At 41.6% G+C, this 13,773-nt stretch overlaps 1 protein-coding gene across 1 annotated transcript; it reads right to left on the bottom strand.

Annotated features, from left to right (window-relative positions):
* Nucleotides 1-1,103: 1,103 nt before the first annotated feature.
* LOC123368852 (P2Y purinoceptor 1-like) lies at nucleotides 1,104-4,141 on the bottom strand. Its single transcript, XM_045014014.1, has 2 exons — nucleotides 4,115-4,141; nucleotides 1,104-2,084 (listed from the first exon to the last, which is right to left on the bottom strand). The coding sequence occupies exons 1-2, from the start codon at nucleotides 4,139-4,141 to the stop codon at nucleotides 1,104-1,106; spliced, it is 1,008 nt and encodes a 335-aa protein (XP_044869949.1).
* Nucleotides 4,142-13,773: the final 9,632 nt, after the last annotated feature.

The following is a 13,773-nucleotide window of genomic DNA, read 5'->3' as shown; positions in this document are numbered from 1 at the left end:
GGATCAAGAAAGTTGACTGTTGGAAACGGGCCATCTTGACTGCATTGGCATTGTTAGCACTACAAAAGTAATTTTCCCTCCCTTGTTATACCCCTTCTTGTCAACTGTTGAGAATAGGCCATTTCCAGCTTAATTGAATTGTCTCGTTAGCACTGACCGCCCACTTGGTAAGGCAACACCCATCTTTTCATGTGCTGTAATATATATACCTGCCTACTGTATTTTTCACTCCATGCATCTGATTAAGTGGGTTTTAGCCCACAAAAGCTTATGCCCAAATAAATGTGTTAGTCTCTAAGATGTCACAAGGACTACTCATTGTTTATGCTGATACAGACTAACACGGCTACCACTCTGAAACCTGTCTACTTTCTAAGATGAGCAAAATAATGCAAGCATCTGTCCCCCTTAACCTTTGAAATCATTGCCAGAAGCAGACATTTTCTTATACCCAAGGTATTTTATTTTTTGAGTGAAAAGTTTTTGTAGCAAGATAGGCTTTTCTCAAAACAAAATTTATGAAAAATTGTCAACATACAACTTTGTTTTCATTATTACATTTTTTAAATATTTTTGAAAAAAAATCAAAAGTATTTAAAATTTTATTGAAATGTTATCAAAATTGAAAACAAGATTAAATAAACAAACATATTTGTTCATCACAATGGGGGCTGTGGTAAGTGAAAAATGCTAGTAAGCATTTTGTTAACATTTTCAATTTGGACCAAAAAAAGGATCAGTTTTGAACCTTTTGAAATAGTAATACTTTTTGTGATGTTAAGTTCATTTTCCAGCCAGCTCTGTTCACTACCTCCTTAACTTTTGGTGTTTTGAATAAAATGGAACCAGGATTCACACAAATTTTAGACTCCGGGACTTCCTGAATAATTTTATTGCTTATAACCATCTCCCACATCTCCAGAATTACATTTCCCAAGTTAATGGTTTTTACAAATCTGAGAGATCAAAGCATCTCCAAGGTACTATATAAACAGTGAACTCCTGACAACTGAAGTCAATGGAATTTTGCTGTTGATTTCAATGGGACTAAAATTTTGCCCTAATTTTCAGCTTGACAAAATAAGTTTTGTGAGGGAATGGAGTTATACTGGGTACACAGATGTCCTTTGCTGTTGACTCTTCCAGGTTTTGGTGTGACAATAAGAGGAGGCTATTTTGCAAACCTGGTCTCGAAAATCCCCTCCTGCCAGGAAACAGAAGAGAGGGTTGATGCAAGTATTAAGGCTACACACTGCTACCTCTACAAAGAACACGGTGTCTGCATGCTCAATGGACCTATTGCCATTGGGCCACAATGCTCTTAAGAAGATGCAGGTATTTCTTGACAGGTGGTAAGGGAAATAAAGGAGTGCAAAAATTATCAGAACAGAGTACATGAGCTTGGTGAGCTTATCCCTTTTCTGAAAGTGATGAAGGCCAGTCTTCTGCAGTGTCCTGCCACTGCTGCAGTAACAGTAACAGATAGCAATGAAAGGCAGCAAGCAGCCAACCACCGTGCAGCACATGGAAAAGGGAAGCGTTATATAGGTGGAGCTGGAAAATACATAAAGAGAGCAAATAGTTTTGTTGTCTGGGCATATCTGGGTGCTGGCAACGAAGGGGACTGGCACACTGGCCAAGCTAGTTACTGCCCATATGGAGAGGCAAATCAGTAGTGATTGTTGTTTATTTAACAACCACAGAGACTTTAGCGGATGCACTATAGCCAAATAGCGATCCACACTCAGACAAGTGACAAAGTAAATGCTGCAGTAATAGGAAACATGGTAAATTGTCCTGGTAATCTTACAAAGAGCATCTCCAAAGATCCAATGCAGCTGATTCAGATGGTAGTAGATCAGAAAGGGGAGGGTTAAGATCCAAGTGATATCAGCCAAAACTAAGTTACAAAGGAAAATAGTGCTCCTGTTCCAGCGCTTCACCCGGAACATGAGGATCCAGATGACGGGCATGTTCAAAGTTAGTCCCACAGCCAGGATAAAGAGGAAGGTCCCTGGGATGAGAGTCCTCTGGATGGTGCCTAGAATGGTGCCAGCACCTCCACAGAAGTCTGCCTCTGCTTTCTGTCCAAATACAAAGCAAACTGGTTTCACTGAAGCTCAACATTATAAACTGAATAAAGTCTGTTATATCCAAAATGAGATGCCTGAGCCTTCGCTCACTGGTCTTGTCATGACAAATAAATCATTATAGTTCTGATCCATATAGGGTGATCAGATAGCAAATGTGAAAAATAGGAATGGGGTTAGGGGGTAATAGGTACCTATATAAGAAAAAGTCCTAAATATCGGGGCTGTCCCTATAAAATCGGGACATCTGGTCACCCTAGATCCATAGCCCACTGAAATCAATAGAGACTGTCACTGACTTCTATAGGCTTTAGATCAAGGCCCATAATAGTAACTCCAGGGCTCATTTATCTGTCATGTACACTGATGTAACTACACTGACTTCAGTGGACTTAATCCTGTTTTTCTGACTCTTCATTGCTAGAGCAGGGCCAAAGTGAAAAGTATTTGTTAGTATTCATTTCAGTGAATTCATATCCATGTTGTGTTTGCTTTCTGTGAACATCCAAGCAAACTAGTCTGCTGGTGGGAGTGTTCCCAGAAACAGCAAATTTTAAGCAAATATTGGAGCATAATTGTCACAAACACATTTTTAGTTTATAGCTGTGACTATCTGCACCAAAACCTGTTTCTAGAAGTTATGCTCAACCAATCAGGGGCCAAAAACATGCAGTGTAACCTATATGCCAAGTAAAAACTAGTCAACAAAGCTTGAATTTCATATACTAGAGATCCATAATGAACTATTTTCTTGTGAAAGGAGCTATGGACCAAAATGCACTCACAGAAATTACAATTTTGAATAGCAAATAAATTTGAGAAAACTGTGAGCAGACAGTTAATGAAGAGAAAAAGAGTGAAAATATACTTAATAAAGTAATCATCCACTGTTGTACACTCAAGTCACCAGCAAGACTTGAGATCTAGAAGTTCTGCTTCATCAACAAGTGTCATTCTATATGGTCTTTTGTTCCCCTGGCTGTGACTATATCTTTTAGAAAAGAATCCTTGGGGACTCCAGCTATCCGCAATCCCGAACTTGTATTTTATCCTCTCTCACATCGACGAGAGACAAGTCCCAGAAAAATTAGTGAGGGACCAGGACCTCTGGAATGGACTTTTCACTAGTCTCCTGAAAAAAGATTTGCGAACTTATTCTCCTCTTATTCCACTGTAACCTCACTGATTTCAGCGGAGTAATTCCTGTGTGAGAGGACAATCCAGACTCATGGCACAGTCTTCAAATTAGTTCTTAGTAACAAATGACTAGGGGCTCAACTATGATACCCTTCCACACATTGAGAAGTATGTTAATCCACAGCTAGCCACACTGATTTCAAAGGGAATCCCTTTGGTGTAAATTATTGCTCCTCATGAGTACAGACATCACATTCTGGCCAGATGGATTAAGTACCAAATATTCAGTCAGCCATAATTTGTTCAACTTTTGATTCACTTAGCCATCTAAAAGCCTTGATTTGAAGTACACAATTGCAGAGACAAAATGAATCCACAATTATTCAATGCCCACAGAAATGGATACTATTATGCAAAAATCTGGCTCTAAAAATCAAACTAAACCTCAGTTCTTACCATAAGAAATGATCTACTTGAGTTAAATGTACAATATTAAAGACTGAAACAATTATCCCTCCCCCCCAACCCGCCCATTTCTTGTATGTTTTGTGGACTGTGCTCTATTTTCATTAATTTACCACCACCTGCCATACTGTATCAGGACTGCAAGGAAGAGATTCTAAAATGAGTTGTAAAAATCTGTTTGTCTAAAAGGAACAAAGAAAGTGTTGCTTTGATGATAGCGTAGCTTCTTTACTTCATTTATTGTGCTAAGAACTATAAACTGTGGATACCTTTTGCAGTATCCCAGAATTGCCCATGACTGCCTGGACTAGCGTAATTGTACTTAAACTCTGAGTTAGGAAACTTCACACATCGAGCTTCATATGAAATCATGAACACCACCACCACCACCCCCAAAAAAGAGAGACATGGCAAGCACTTACCTGGCCAGGTGTTCTCCCCATCCTCATCCCATATACTGTTCTGTTTTGTATAGCTGTTTGCTTCTGTAATTACCCACTTACTAAGGTAACTGCCCGGCTCCCAGACATGACAGATGTGTGAATAATATCACAGATATAATGGCTTTGCATCTGCACAGGAGGAGGGGAGGGTGTTCCATATATAGGCAGGTATCTGATTACACTGGGTGGAAATCTGAAGTGTTTTTTTCCCAAGCTGAAAGTGAGTCAAGAAAGATTTTCTGTATTGTTCCAAATTCTAATTTCTTTCAGCTGCTAGTTGCAAAAACAAAAAACAACCCCACCTTCCCCACAACCAGCCTTTTCTATGCATGCCCAGCTTCAATTCTTCCTGTTCATTATCCATAAGTTGGCTCCTCTGTCTTATTTTGTGTAGAAGAAAAGAGTGATTTACTGCCAGACTGTAGTTTGAATTTAAAACCTCCTCCTGGCCATAAGATAACAAGCATTCTGTTGGTCCCTGAAGCAGGGACTTACCTTGTCTGGCTTCAAATCCATCCACTGCCTCAGTTTGGATGTACCACCTCAGTTTCCCCTCATTGCCCAGATAATCAGTCTTCACACTGCAAGTGTTTTCTGAATAGCCCTCCCCTTCATAGTTCATTAACATAAAGTTCAAAATGACTTTTAATTTCGAGGTCATTCCCTTCACATGATTAGCTGATGACCTTCCGAGCACTTCTGTTACATTTCAAAGAAACAGGTTTCCTGCTGTTTTGATTTCCTGCAAGGTCTCTCTCCCTCTCTCTCTCTCTCTAATATAATCACTGTGGCAGCAATAAGTATAACACCAGCTGTGACTCTTTCCTCAGGACAGCCAGAACAGTGAGTCACTGTGTTACCCTTCTGCCTCAGCAAGGCATATGCTTTGCTGGGGCTTGGATTGTGTGTCAGCTCCCTGTCCGCCTCACCGGCATACTTGGAGAGACTGTTACCTGCAAGGCAAGGTGAAGACTAGCAGTCAGTGAACCTGTTTCCCCTCAGAAACATCTCTCTGCAGTGTCCAGTCACTCACACTGGACACTCACAGAAATGACTGTTTGCTGCCTCCAAAGAGACAGTGAGCACTCCAGTGTCTCAGTTTAACTGAAGACTCACACTTTAACTCAATATAACAGCACCGAGATGGTTTATAGTAACACTAAGTTTAAGTTTAGTAATAAAGAACAGACATTTAAATGAAACTAAGCAAGAGAAAAATAAACAGGTACGGTGCCAACACAAAACAATCTGTCCTAGTGACTAAAACTCAATTTTAGCAAGTTGCAATCTTTGGCTAAGAAGTTTTCTCACTTACATCAAGTTTGCAGCGTCTCCAGCACTTCAGGCCCGAGGATCCAACTCTAACAGAGTCAGAGGGGGTTGTCCCCTTTGGATAACTAAGCAGTTCTTTCCCCTTCCTTTTATAGTCCAGTAAACTTTTGAACTGTATTCTTTACAAAGTAAATCCAGACAAAGTTTCTGTCCCCTGCTGATAGATGCCATGGTGTCTTCCTCATCCTCTGGTCAATTTGCTTTTTTGATTGGCTTAATCACGGTTTTTACCTTACATGTAAATGTATTTCCATTGTCTCTGGCCTCACCTTGCTCAATTTACATCGGAGACACAGGCAGATGGGTGAAACAACATTCCTTTGCTTCTAACTGTTTATTCGCTTTCCTTGGAATGCTTGGGCTGAACATATTTTAGGAACATACTTCCTGCACGCATACATATTTCTTTACAAACTAACCATACACAATAATATTAATAACCACCATGTCACCAGTTTTTGTATACCTTACACGACACTGTTTGGCTAAATAATATAAAGACAATGTGTTGGGTGCACCCTTTGCCAGTTGGCATAAAGGGGCTCCGAGAGTATGTCTACACTGCAATAAAACTCCCTTGGCTGGCCTGTCAGCTGCATCAGTCTTGTGTGGTTCAGGCTGCAGAGCTATAAAACTGCAGTGTAAACATTTGGGCTTGGGTTGGAGCTTGAGCTCTGTGACTGCGTTGGATGGGGGGAAGGGGTATCTACCCATCACACTAAGACTGAGTTCAGACCCAGGTTTAAGCCCAAGCTCCCCTTTTGTCCATACAGAAATGAGTGTGACTTGGGCCCCTTGGTCCCTGCTAGGCAAGTGGGTCAGACATTTTGCAGTGTGGACATAGCTCAGAGTCTGCCCACAATCCCATGGGAACATGTTTCCCAGCCCTCCAGTTCCAAACCTTCACATTCATTTCCCAGGAACAGGAAGCAACCTTCTGTTTCAAATGCAGCTGCTCGGCATTTAACCTCACATTACCACACAGACTGCTCAGCTGGAAACAGTAAATGCTCACATGTATTAGCTATGGCCAGAAGTAAGAAGTCCTGTGTCACGTGCACTGCTAGCTTGCCAGAGGAACATAGCTGGCCAGAAACTCTGGTTAACCTCTGGTGAAAGGTGAACGAAATGGTTGATGTCAGCAAGAGCAAAATAAATGGTCATGTCTACAAAGATATAGCCAAGTGACGGGCAGTGCAGAGGAGTGACCACAGAGTAGAACAATGCAGAAAGTGAATCAAGTGGCTGAAGACAGAGTATTGCAAAGTCTGGGCTCCACATGGGGAAGAGAGAAGAATCAGCGATTGTCAGGGTGTGAGGCTGGGTCTGATGCACATTGTTCCCCACACAACCACAAGCTGTATGTGTCTTTCAGCAGATTCCCTATGTCCAACCAGGAGACACTGGGCAGCTGAAGCTAGAGGGTTTCCTGACAGTGCAACCCATTGGTACTGGGGGGCAATGTGTTATGGGGGCCAGAGACACTATGCAGGTATAGGGTCTCCGTGTGGGTCCTTTGGGATCTATCAGGTCTAAAAGTGGCTTTCTTATGTGTGTGGAGGAACATACCACCCCTTCCTACCTCTCCCTTAATGGGACAATTTGGGGTAACCTCCATAATGGATTCTTTATTAAGCTTTTCAAGTAAAAAGTCTCCTCCCATGGCTTTTCATACATTTTAATCTAATCTGGCCCTCCATTTTATGTCACAACAAAGAGGAAGCCATTGCTTTATAACTACATTTTTGTTGCTGTGTGTTCATGTGTAAATGGCAGGTGGTTCTCCTATGGTGACAATCAAGTCCACTGTTCCGTATCGGTTAGCCAATACATACATGGAAAGTGTCGTATGCACCACATTAATGGGTATTATGTGGGTACATGATATTAATATAATAGTCATTAGAGATAGGTCTTGGGAAGTTACGTTAATGGAACATATCATGCACTCTCCACACCTTTGTTCACCCAAGTCAAGTATCCCACAGCATTTGCAATGCTGAAGGCAGTTTTGTCATTAGAAAATAGGAAGCCTGTCAAAACCAAGTTATATGAGCGGTGTGTCTAGCACAGGTTAGAATGTACCTCTTTTTGGGAACTACATAAGAAAAACCACAGAACACAAAACAAGAAGTTAAAGAATGGGTGGGTTGGATTTTAGTGAAATGTAAAGAGCTTTGTAACTTGTAAAAATCATACTATAAATACTACTAGCTGAAATGCGTATCATTGAAGTACACCTTCTGCGTAGCTAAATCATGCTGTGAGATAAGAATTTCTTCCTGTATCTCCTTTTCATAAGGAGGTATGTATATCTCCTTTTCATGTTGTACTGCTTTGTTTTTCGCTAATAAATATAGCTAAACTTTGGTTATTTTGTCTCTTGAACAATTTAAGAACAAACCACAAGTGAGGTCAAACAATGGCTATACCCTTTTTTATCAATGTCACATCTTAATTAAAGGCTGCCATGGTGCCTTTAACTCTCCTCTTTGTGCCTAGGTGTTCCAATGAGCTACATTCAGCAAGTATATCGTGTGAAACTGCTCTTTCTCTGGGATCAGTAATAGCGAGTCCTCTGTAATGTCCATCAGGAAGGACGCAAGAAGACAGTGTCAAAGAGACACCTGAATCCTACTTCCAATAGAGAAGTGGAAATTGCCTGGAGAACTCTTTCACTAGCAGAGTTATAGAGGTGTGATCTGGCCTATAGGATTTGCAAACTAGCGCATTGAGTTTAGCATCCTTTCTCTTACATGCTTCAAAGAAAGCCCCAAATCTTTCCTGATGCACATAACCAGCTGTGCAGTGCAGTGCTATGCAAAAAAGGAGGAAATCCTTCCTGACTTCTCTATGCTAGCAGCTTGCATCTAGCAGCATGAGGTTTAATTTATTATGCAAAAAATATAACTGCTCTCACTGGTGGCAAAATCCAGCCTTTTTAAATAATCCGGCCACAATACTTGACTGTGACTTTCAAGCCAGTGAATGCTGTGGGCTGTGTAAGGAAATACTTTCTTGTATTTGTTTCTGATTTGCCTCACTATTAGTTATCTTCTGTGAAAGAGTCAACACAAATATGTGTTGAATTTGCAGAATTGTTTTGGTTTAAACCTCCATCCACTCTAACTCCCCCTACAATTTACAAAAAAAAATCAAAATGTTGTTTCAAATAAAAAAAATTACATTTAGAAAATGTTCAAAAGACTTTTCATGTCAAAATGTACTTCAAGTTTATGCTAAAAAGAATTTTTTTAAAAAAATCTTCAAAATGTAATACTTTTTTTCAATCTGAAACAAATTTTGTTTTTCAAGTTAGATGTTTTGGTATGGCCATTGAACTGACCAATCTGTTATTCACACAGCTGTACTTTCATGGTGTTAGGGCTGGCCAGGGGCAGCATGTTTGCACCAGTCAGCCGCTAAATGGTGATCAGGAGATGAGTAGCAGGCGTGGGAGTGAGCCGGCTCACAATGCCAAGAAGTCAGGGTCAGGCACCAAGTTGCAGGCAGCTAGCAGAGTCAAGGACAAACCACGGTCAGAAGCCAGAGTCTAGGGTCTACAGCGAGCAGATTCTGGAGCAGTCTGCATTGTTGCTCAGGCAGCTGCCCATAATGGCTTCCTGGTCTAAATACTAGCATCAGCCAATCACTAGGGTGTGAAGGGCCACCACACAGGCGGTATTGGTGGGTGGTATTGCCTACAGTCTACCTGCATATGGTCCTCTAAAAGCCCCTACTCTAAGTTTCCAACGGTGATGTGGAAATGACAACAGACCAAAATCCCCTTGGGCCCAGGTTCTTACAGGTGGGGTCAGGATTTTACCCAAAGAGTTTCTAGAATACATGGCAATACCTGGGAACAAATAACTGTCTACATCACTGCAGTGTTTACTGATACTCTGCTAATGGGATAATGTCAACTGAAATGTTTATTCAAGAGACACTGATAGCAAAGTGTTACATGGTGACTATATGGCAACACACCATAGACTTCTCTCTACCTTCCTAGCAGTTCTTTCATTTTAGTACATTCCTGATGGGGTATTTTTATACCTTTTCCACAAACCACTCTTGAAAATATATGCAAAGAGTCAGCTACCATATGGTCTATGCTTCAGGAACATTTTTTCCTCTATTAAATTGCACAAAGTAACAGTTGCGGGAAATCAACAAAGGTCAACGTGATGAGAGCTAAATGGAATAAGGGAAAATCTGATGATGGACCAAAGGTTTTTGTTGCTGAGTGCTGGACTGTTTAGCTGCTGTACATAGCATTGATGGCAAGCATGTCAGGTATGCCGAGATGGGGGAGGAAAACATGAATCTTCTATAAAAGATCCAGCTACTTAATGCACATAATGTCAGTAGAAATTATGATGTCCCTGCCCCAATATATTTCAATGCCATCTCCCTATGCCGAACTCCCTATGTGTTTGTTGGAAATAGGATGCCAGTGAAGACTTCTAAGGTTATGATGTTAAGTAGGTTGTGAGAAATGCCAATCCAGTCTTGGCTGGGAAAGGGGTAGCATATTGGGGTTCACGAGGCTAAAAATAGGTGGCTGCTGGGACTGGAACAGATGGAGCAGGAATGTTTGCATAGAAGGGATTCAGCAATATGAGAGGCTTTTCTTTTTTATGTGAGAAGCTCACATGGGCCTGTGTAAATAAGTTCTACAAGGAGCAGGGATTCAGTGGGACAGATTCTGCTCTTAGTTAGGATGATGTAAAACCAGAGTAACTGTTAAATTTCACTTAGGTTGGTTCAGATTTCCACCAGTAAACTCAGAATTTGATCTCGTGATAGTATTTTAGGAGGCCAGGAATGAGTCCTCATAGGCAAAGATTGGAGTGTGGTTACCAGTGCAATACTAGCACTTGACTGTACGTAGATCAATATGGATGGAGTTTGTTCCGCTCTAACAACAGTTTTGCACCAGTGCAACTCCAGTGATTGCCCTGGAGTTACGCCTCACTAACACCAATGTAAATAAGAATTGAATCAGACCCTGCAAAGTGTACATTTTCAGCATGGTTTGCAGTATGTTACATTAATAGTTCTCATTAAGGATGTAGCTATTTTCCATCTAGAAGTAACTAGCCGTTACTTTAAATATGCTGTTATTGATTCAATAGCTTTTAGAATATAGCAGCTGGACCTAAGGATCCTGGGCTGGGTTAGATTTCAGTTACACCAGTGTAAAGCTGAAGTAACTCCAGGGACGTCAATGAGATTACTCTGGATTTGACCATGTACCAGATCAGCAGCTGGCCCCTGTGAGTGGAAAGAGGATTCCACAAGGAGCTCTTGTACCTAGGAACATAGGAATTACCATACCAGATCAGACTATTGGCCTTTCTAGTCTGATATCCTACTGCCAGCAATGGTCCAATTTAAATCACAAAGTATATAAAAAATCCACCTGAGTATAATAATAAACTGTTTATGTTCATATATATACTCCATAGATTTTCCTCATTTAAGAGCAGAGCTATACAGATTTCTATTCCTTTCCTGACCCAAGCTGTTCAATTAGTGCATAGTACGCTCAAGCAACGGCTGTGACTGTTTGACTACAAAATGACAACTCTAGGTCAATTAGTAATCTCGGCAAAAAAGGTGTTATTTCCTGGTTAACTGTTGCAGCGCTGCTTTGTCCAACAGCTAAAGAAACCAGACTCACTTAATTCGTATTTTAGACTATCATTTCTCATTATGAAAGAAGACTCAGTTATTGGGGCAGATGACTGTTCTTAAGCATATTTCAAAGTAGAGATCTCCTTGCCAAATTTCATATCCCACTCGTCTCCTAGCTGATTTCTCAAAATACAGCCTTGAACCATTGCAATGCAATTCATAAAGCATTTTATGTATGGGCATAATTGAGAGTAGGTAATTAGGTTTTTGTTCTGGTTTAAAATAGTTAAGTTTCAGTGTCACCATTTAAGGACAACAAGTCAGTACTTAAAAACAGAGGGGTAGATGTTCAACTGTTGAAAATTTATGTTGTGCCTTTGACTTCCAACCCTTTCAGGGTGTCAGGTCCAAAAGCCCCTCTCTTTATAGATGCAGTGTCTATTTAATTTTGGACAAGGTATTTTCCAAGTGCATCTTCTCAGTGTGTTGCTGAACTCCATTTTGAGACAGATTTGAAATGTGCAGATTCTGATGATGTAGCATGCTACCTTCCAGACCCTAGCTGGAGCACCTACTCTCCCACATACCTACTAATGGGACACTTACGTTTCTAGAATTGAATTACAATTAATTTACGTATAGCATGAATTTGCTTGATATTTAATATAAGTTCATTACATTTTGTCCATCAGTACTGTCAGGCATCCAAATACATCCTAATAAATGGAGAATGCCCTTCTCATTTTTGCACAGGACAAATGAGGAACATAAAGGAAGAACGTTGATTAGCCACAAACAGGTGCACTTGAGAAAACTAACATTAGCACTATTTCTCCTCTTGTCCCGTGTTAAAACAGAAGAGGTATATTCTGAGTGCAGCCCTTGTTATTGGGTATTTGGTAATCATGCAAGGTAAATAAAAGCTTTAATATTTTCCCGCATTGAAAATTTACCATTTACATTAATGGGGGCAGTACGGGGCTGTTGTCACAGTTCAGGGCACCTCCACCTTGTGGGCTGCCAAGGACATGCACTGTAGGCTCCTGATCCTCAGCCATCACCTGTCTTGGGTGTAGACCCCCATCTCTCTCCCTCCTGACCAGAGTTTTTCCAGGCTGCACAGTTCCTGGCCTACACTGTGATATCCCTATGATAGACTGACACTACCCTGTAATAGCCTGAACAAAGCTTATGGAATTAAACCTTAGTGAACAAAGTTAAACCTTACTGAACTAGAGTTAATACCTTTAGGGTACATGGCATTAAAAATGCAATTGTGTATGTTATTCTACCATCTCTAGTGGAGATGGGGAAACACTATGTACTTCCTCCATTATCAATCCTTGAAAGCCACCCCCATGGAGAGGTGCACATATAGTAGTTCAAAATGAATTCTCTAGGGACCAACAGACACAGAAAGAATTTTTGGAGAAAGAGCCTAGTTTTAAACAGGCTCATGGTCTTCTTCCTGTTCCAGCAAACGGCCAGGTCCCCTGGTCCAAGGAGGAAACACTGGGGCCTATCAATGTGTCATAAGACTGAGTGCTTGTACTGATCTGAACTTGTGCAATAGTGCAATGAACTTGTAACCCCAGGGAATCCCTCTTGAGTGGGGGTTTGAAGAACTGCTCCTGCCAGAATCTATGTTATGACTGTGGTTAACTCCAGCATGTTTTTTGGCATGGAGTGCTTTTTATCTTAAGAATAAAGTAGGCTTGCATAGGAAGTGCTGTGTGGTACCTTATAACTATAGCAATCAGACCTGTTAATCATCTCTGAAGAGAAAACAAGCAGGTGTCCTTAGGCAACCTGTCTGTGCTGGGAACTGTGCAGCTGGACTACTGAGGGGAAATACAAGTGCAGTTTCCCTGGACTGTGACAATACCCCAGCAAGCCATACTGCCTAACAGGCCAGTGTCTGTGCTTTGCTTTCTCTCCAGAGACTATGAACCATTTTAATTGCTACCAGTTATAAGTTACCACACGGCCCCATATAAGCAAGCACATTTATTCTTAAGGTGAAAGCATTACAGAGAAAAGGTATTAACACAATAAAAGAACTTATGTGCATATTAATATACATACCAGAGATCATTCCACGCCCAATTTCAATAAGGGCTCTGGTAAGAGTCAGTCCTTCAACCGCCCCCCTCCCCCAAGAGGTTTATCTGTGGTTAAAAGTTCATAACAGCTTTAGGTCAAAACTCTCACACCCATGAATAGTTCAGTCTTCCTTTATACACCTTGGGCCTTTGATCTTGGCTTCAGGTAACAGGTGATCAGCAGACAAAGGCTCCCTTCACAGGGTGTAGGGAGTTTTACATAAGTTAGGGGTAGAGGGAGGAATTTCTATACACCTCCTCCTAGATATTTCCCAGGAACAGGGCTGCCCGGGGGGGGGGGCAAATGGGGCTATTTGCCCCAGGCCCCGGGCTCTGCAGGGGCCCCCACGAGAATGGCCGAGGCTCCCTCCCTGGCCCAACCCCACCTCCGCCCCTCTCCCAGAGCCTCAGCGCATCCAGGAGCGTCCCTGAACAGCTGCAGCGTGGCTCTGGCAGGGCCCCTGAGCTCCTCCCGCTCAGAGCCGTGTGGTAAGGGGGCGGGGCTGCGAGCTCCACTCCAAGTGGAGGGAGCTCAGGCCGCGCTGGAGCTCGCAGCCCCGCCCC

This window comes from Mauremys mutica, chromosome 4 (assembly GCF_020497125.1).
Source record: "Mauremys mutica isolate MM-2020 ecotype Southern chromosome 4, ASM2049712v1, whole genome shotgun sequence".
NCBI lineage: Eukaryota > Metazoa > Chordata > Testudines > Geoemydidae > Mauremys > Mauremys mutica.
Note: the sequence above shows the minus strand (reverse complement) of the source record. Positions and strands in the feature narration are given on the sequence as shown.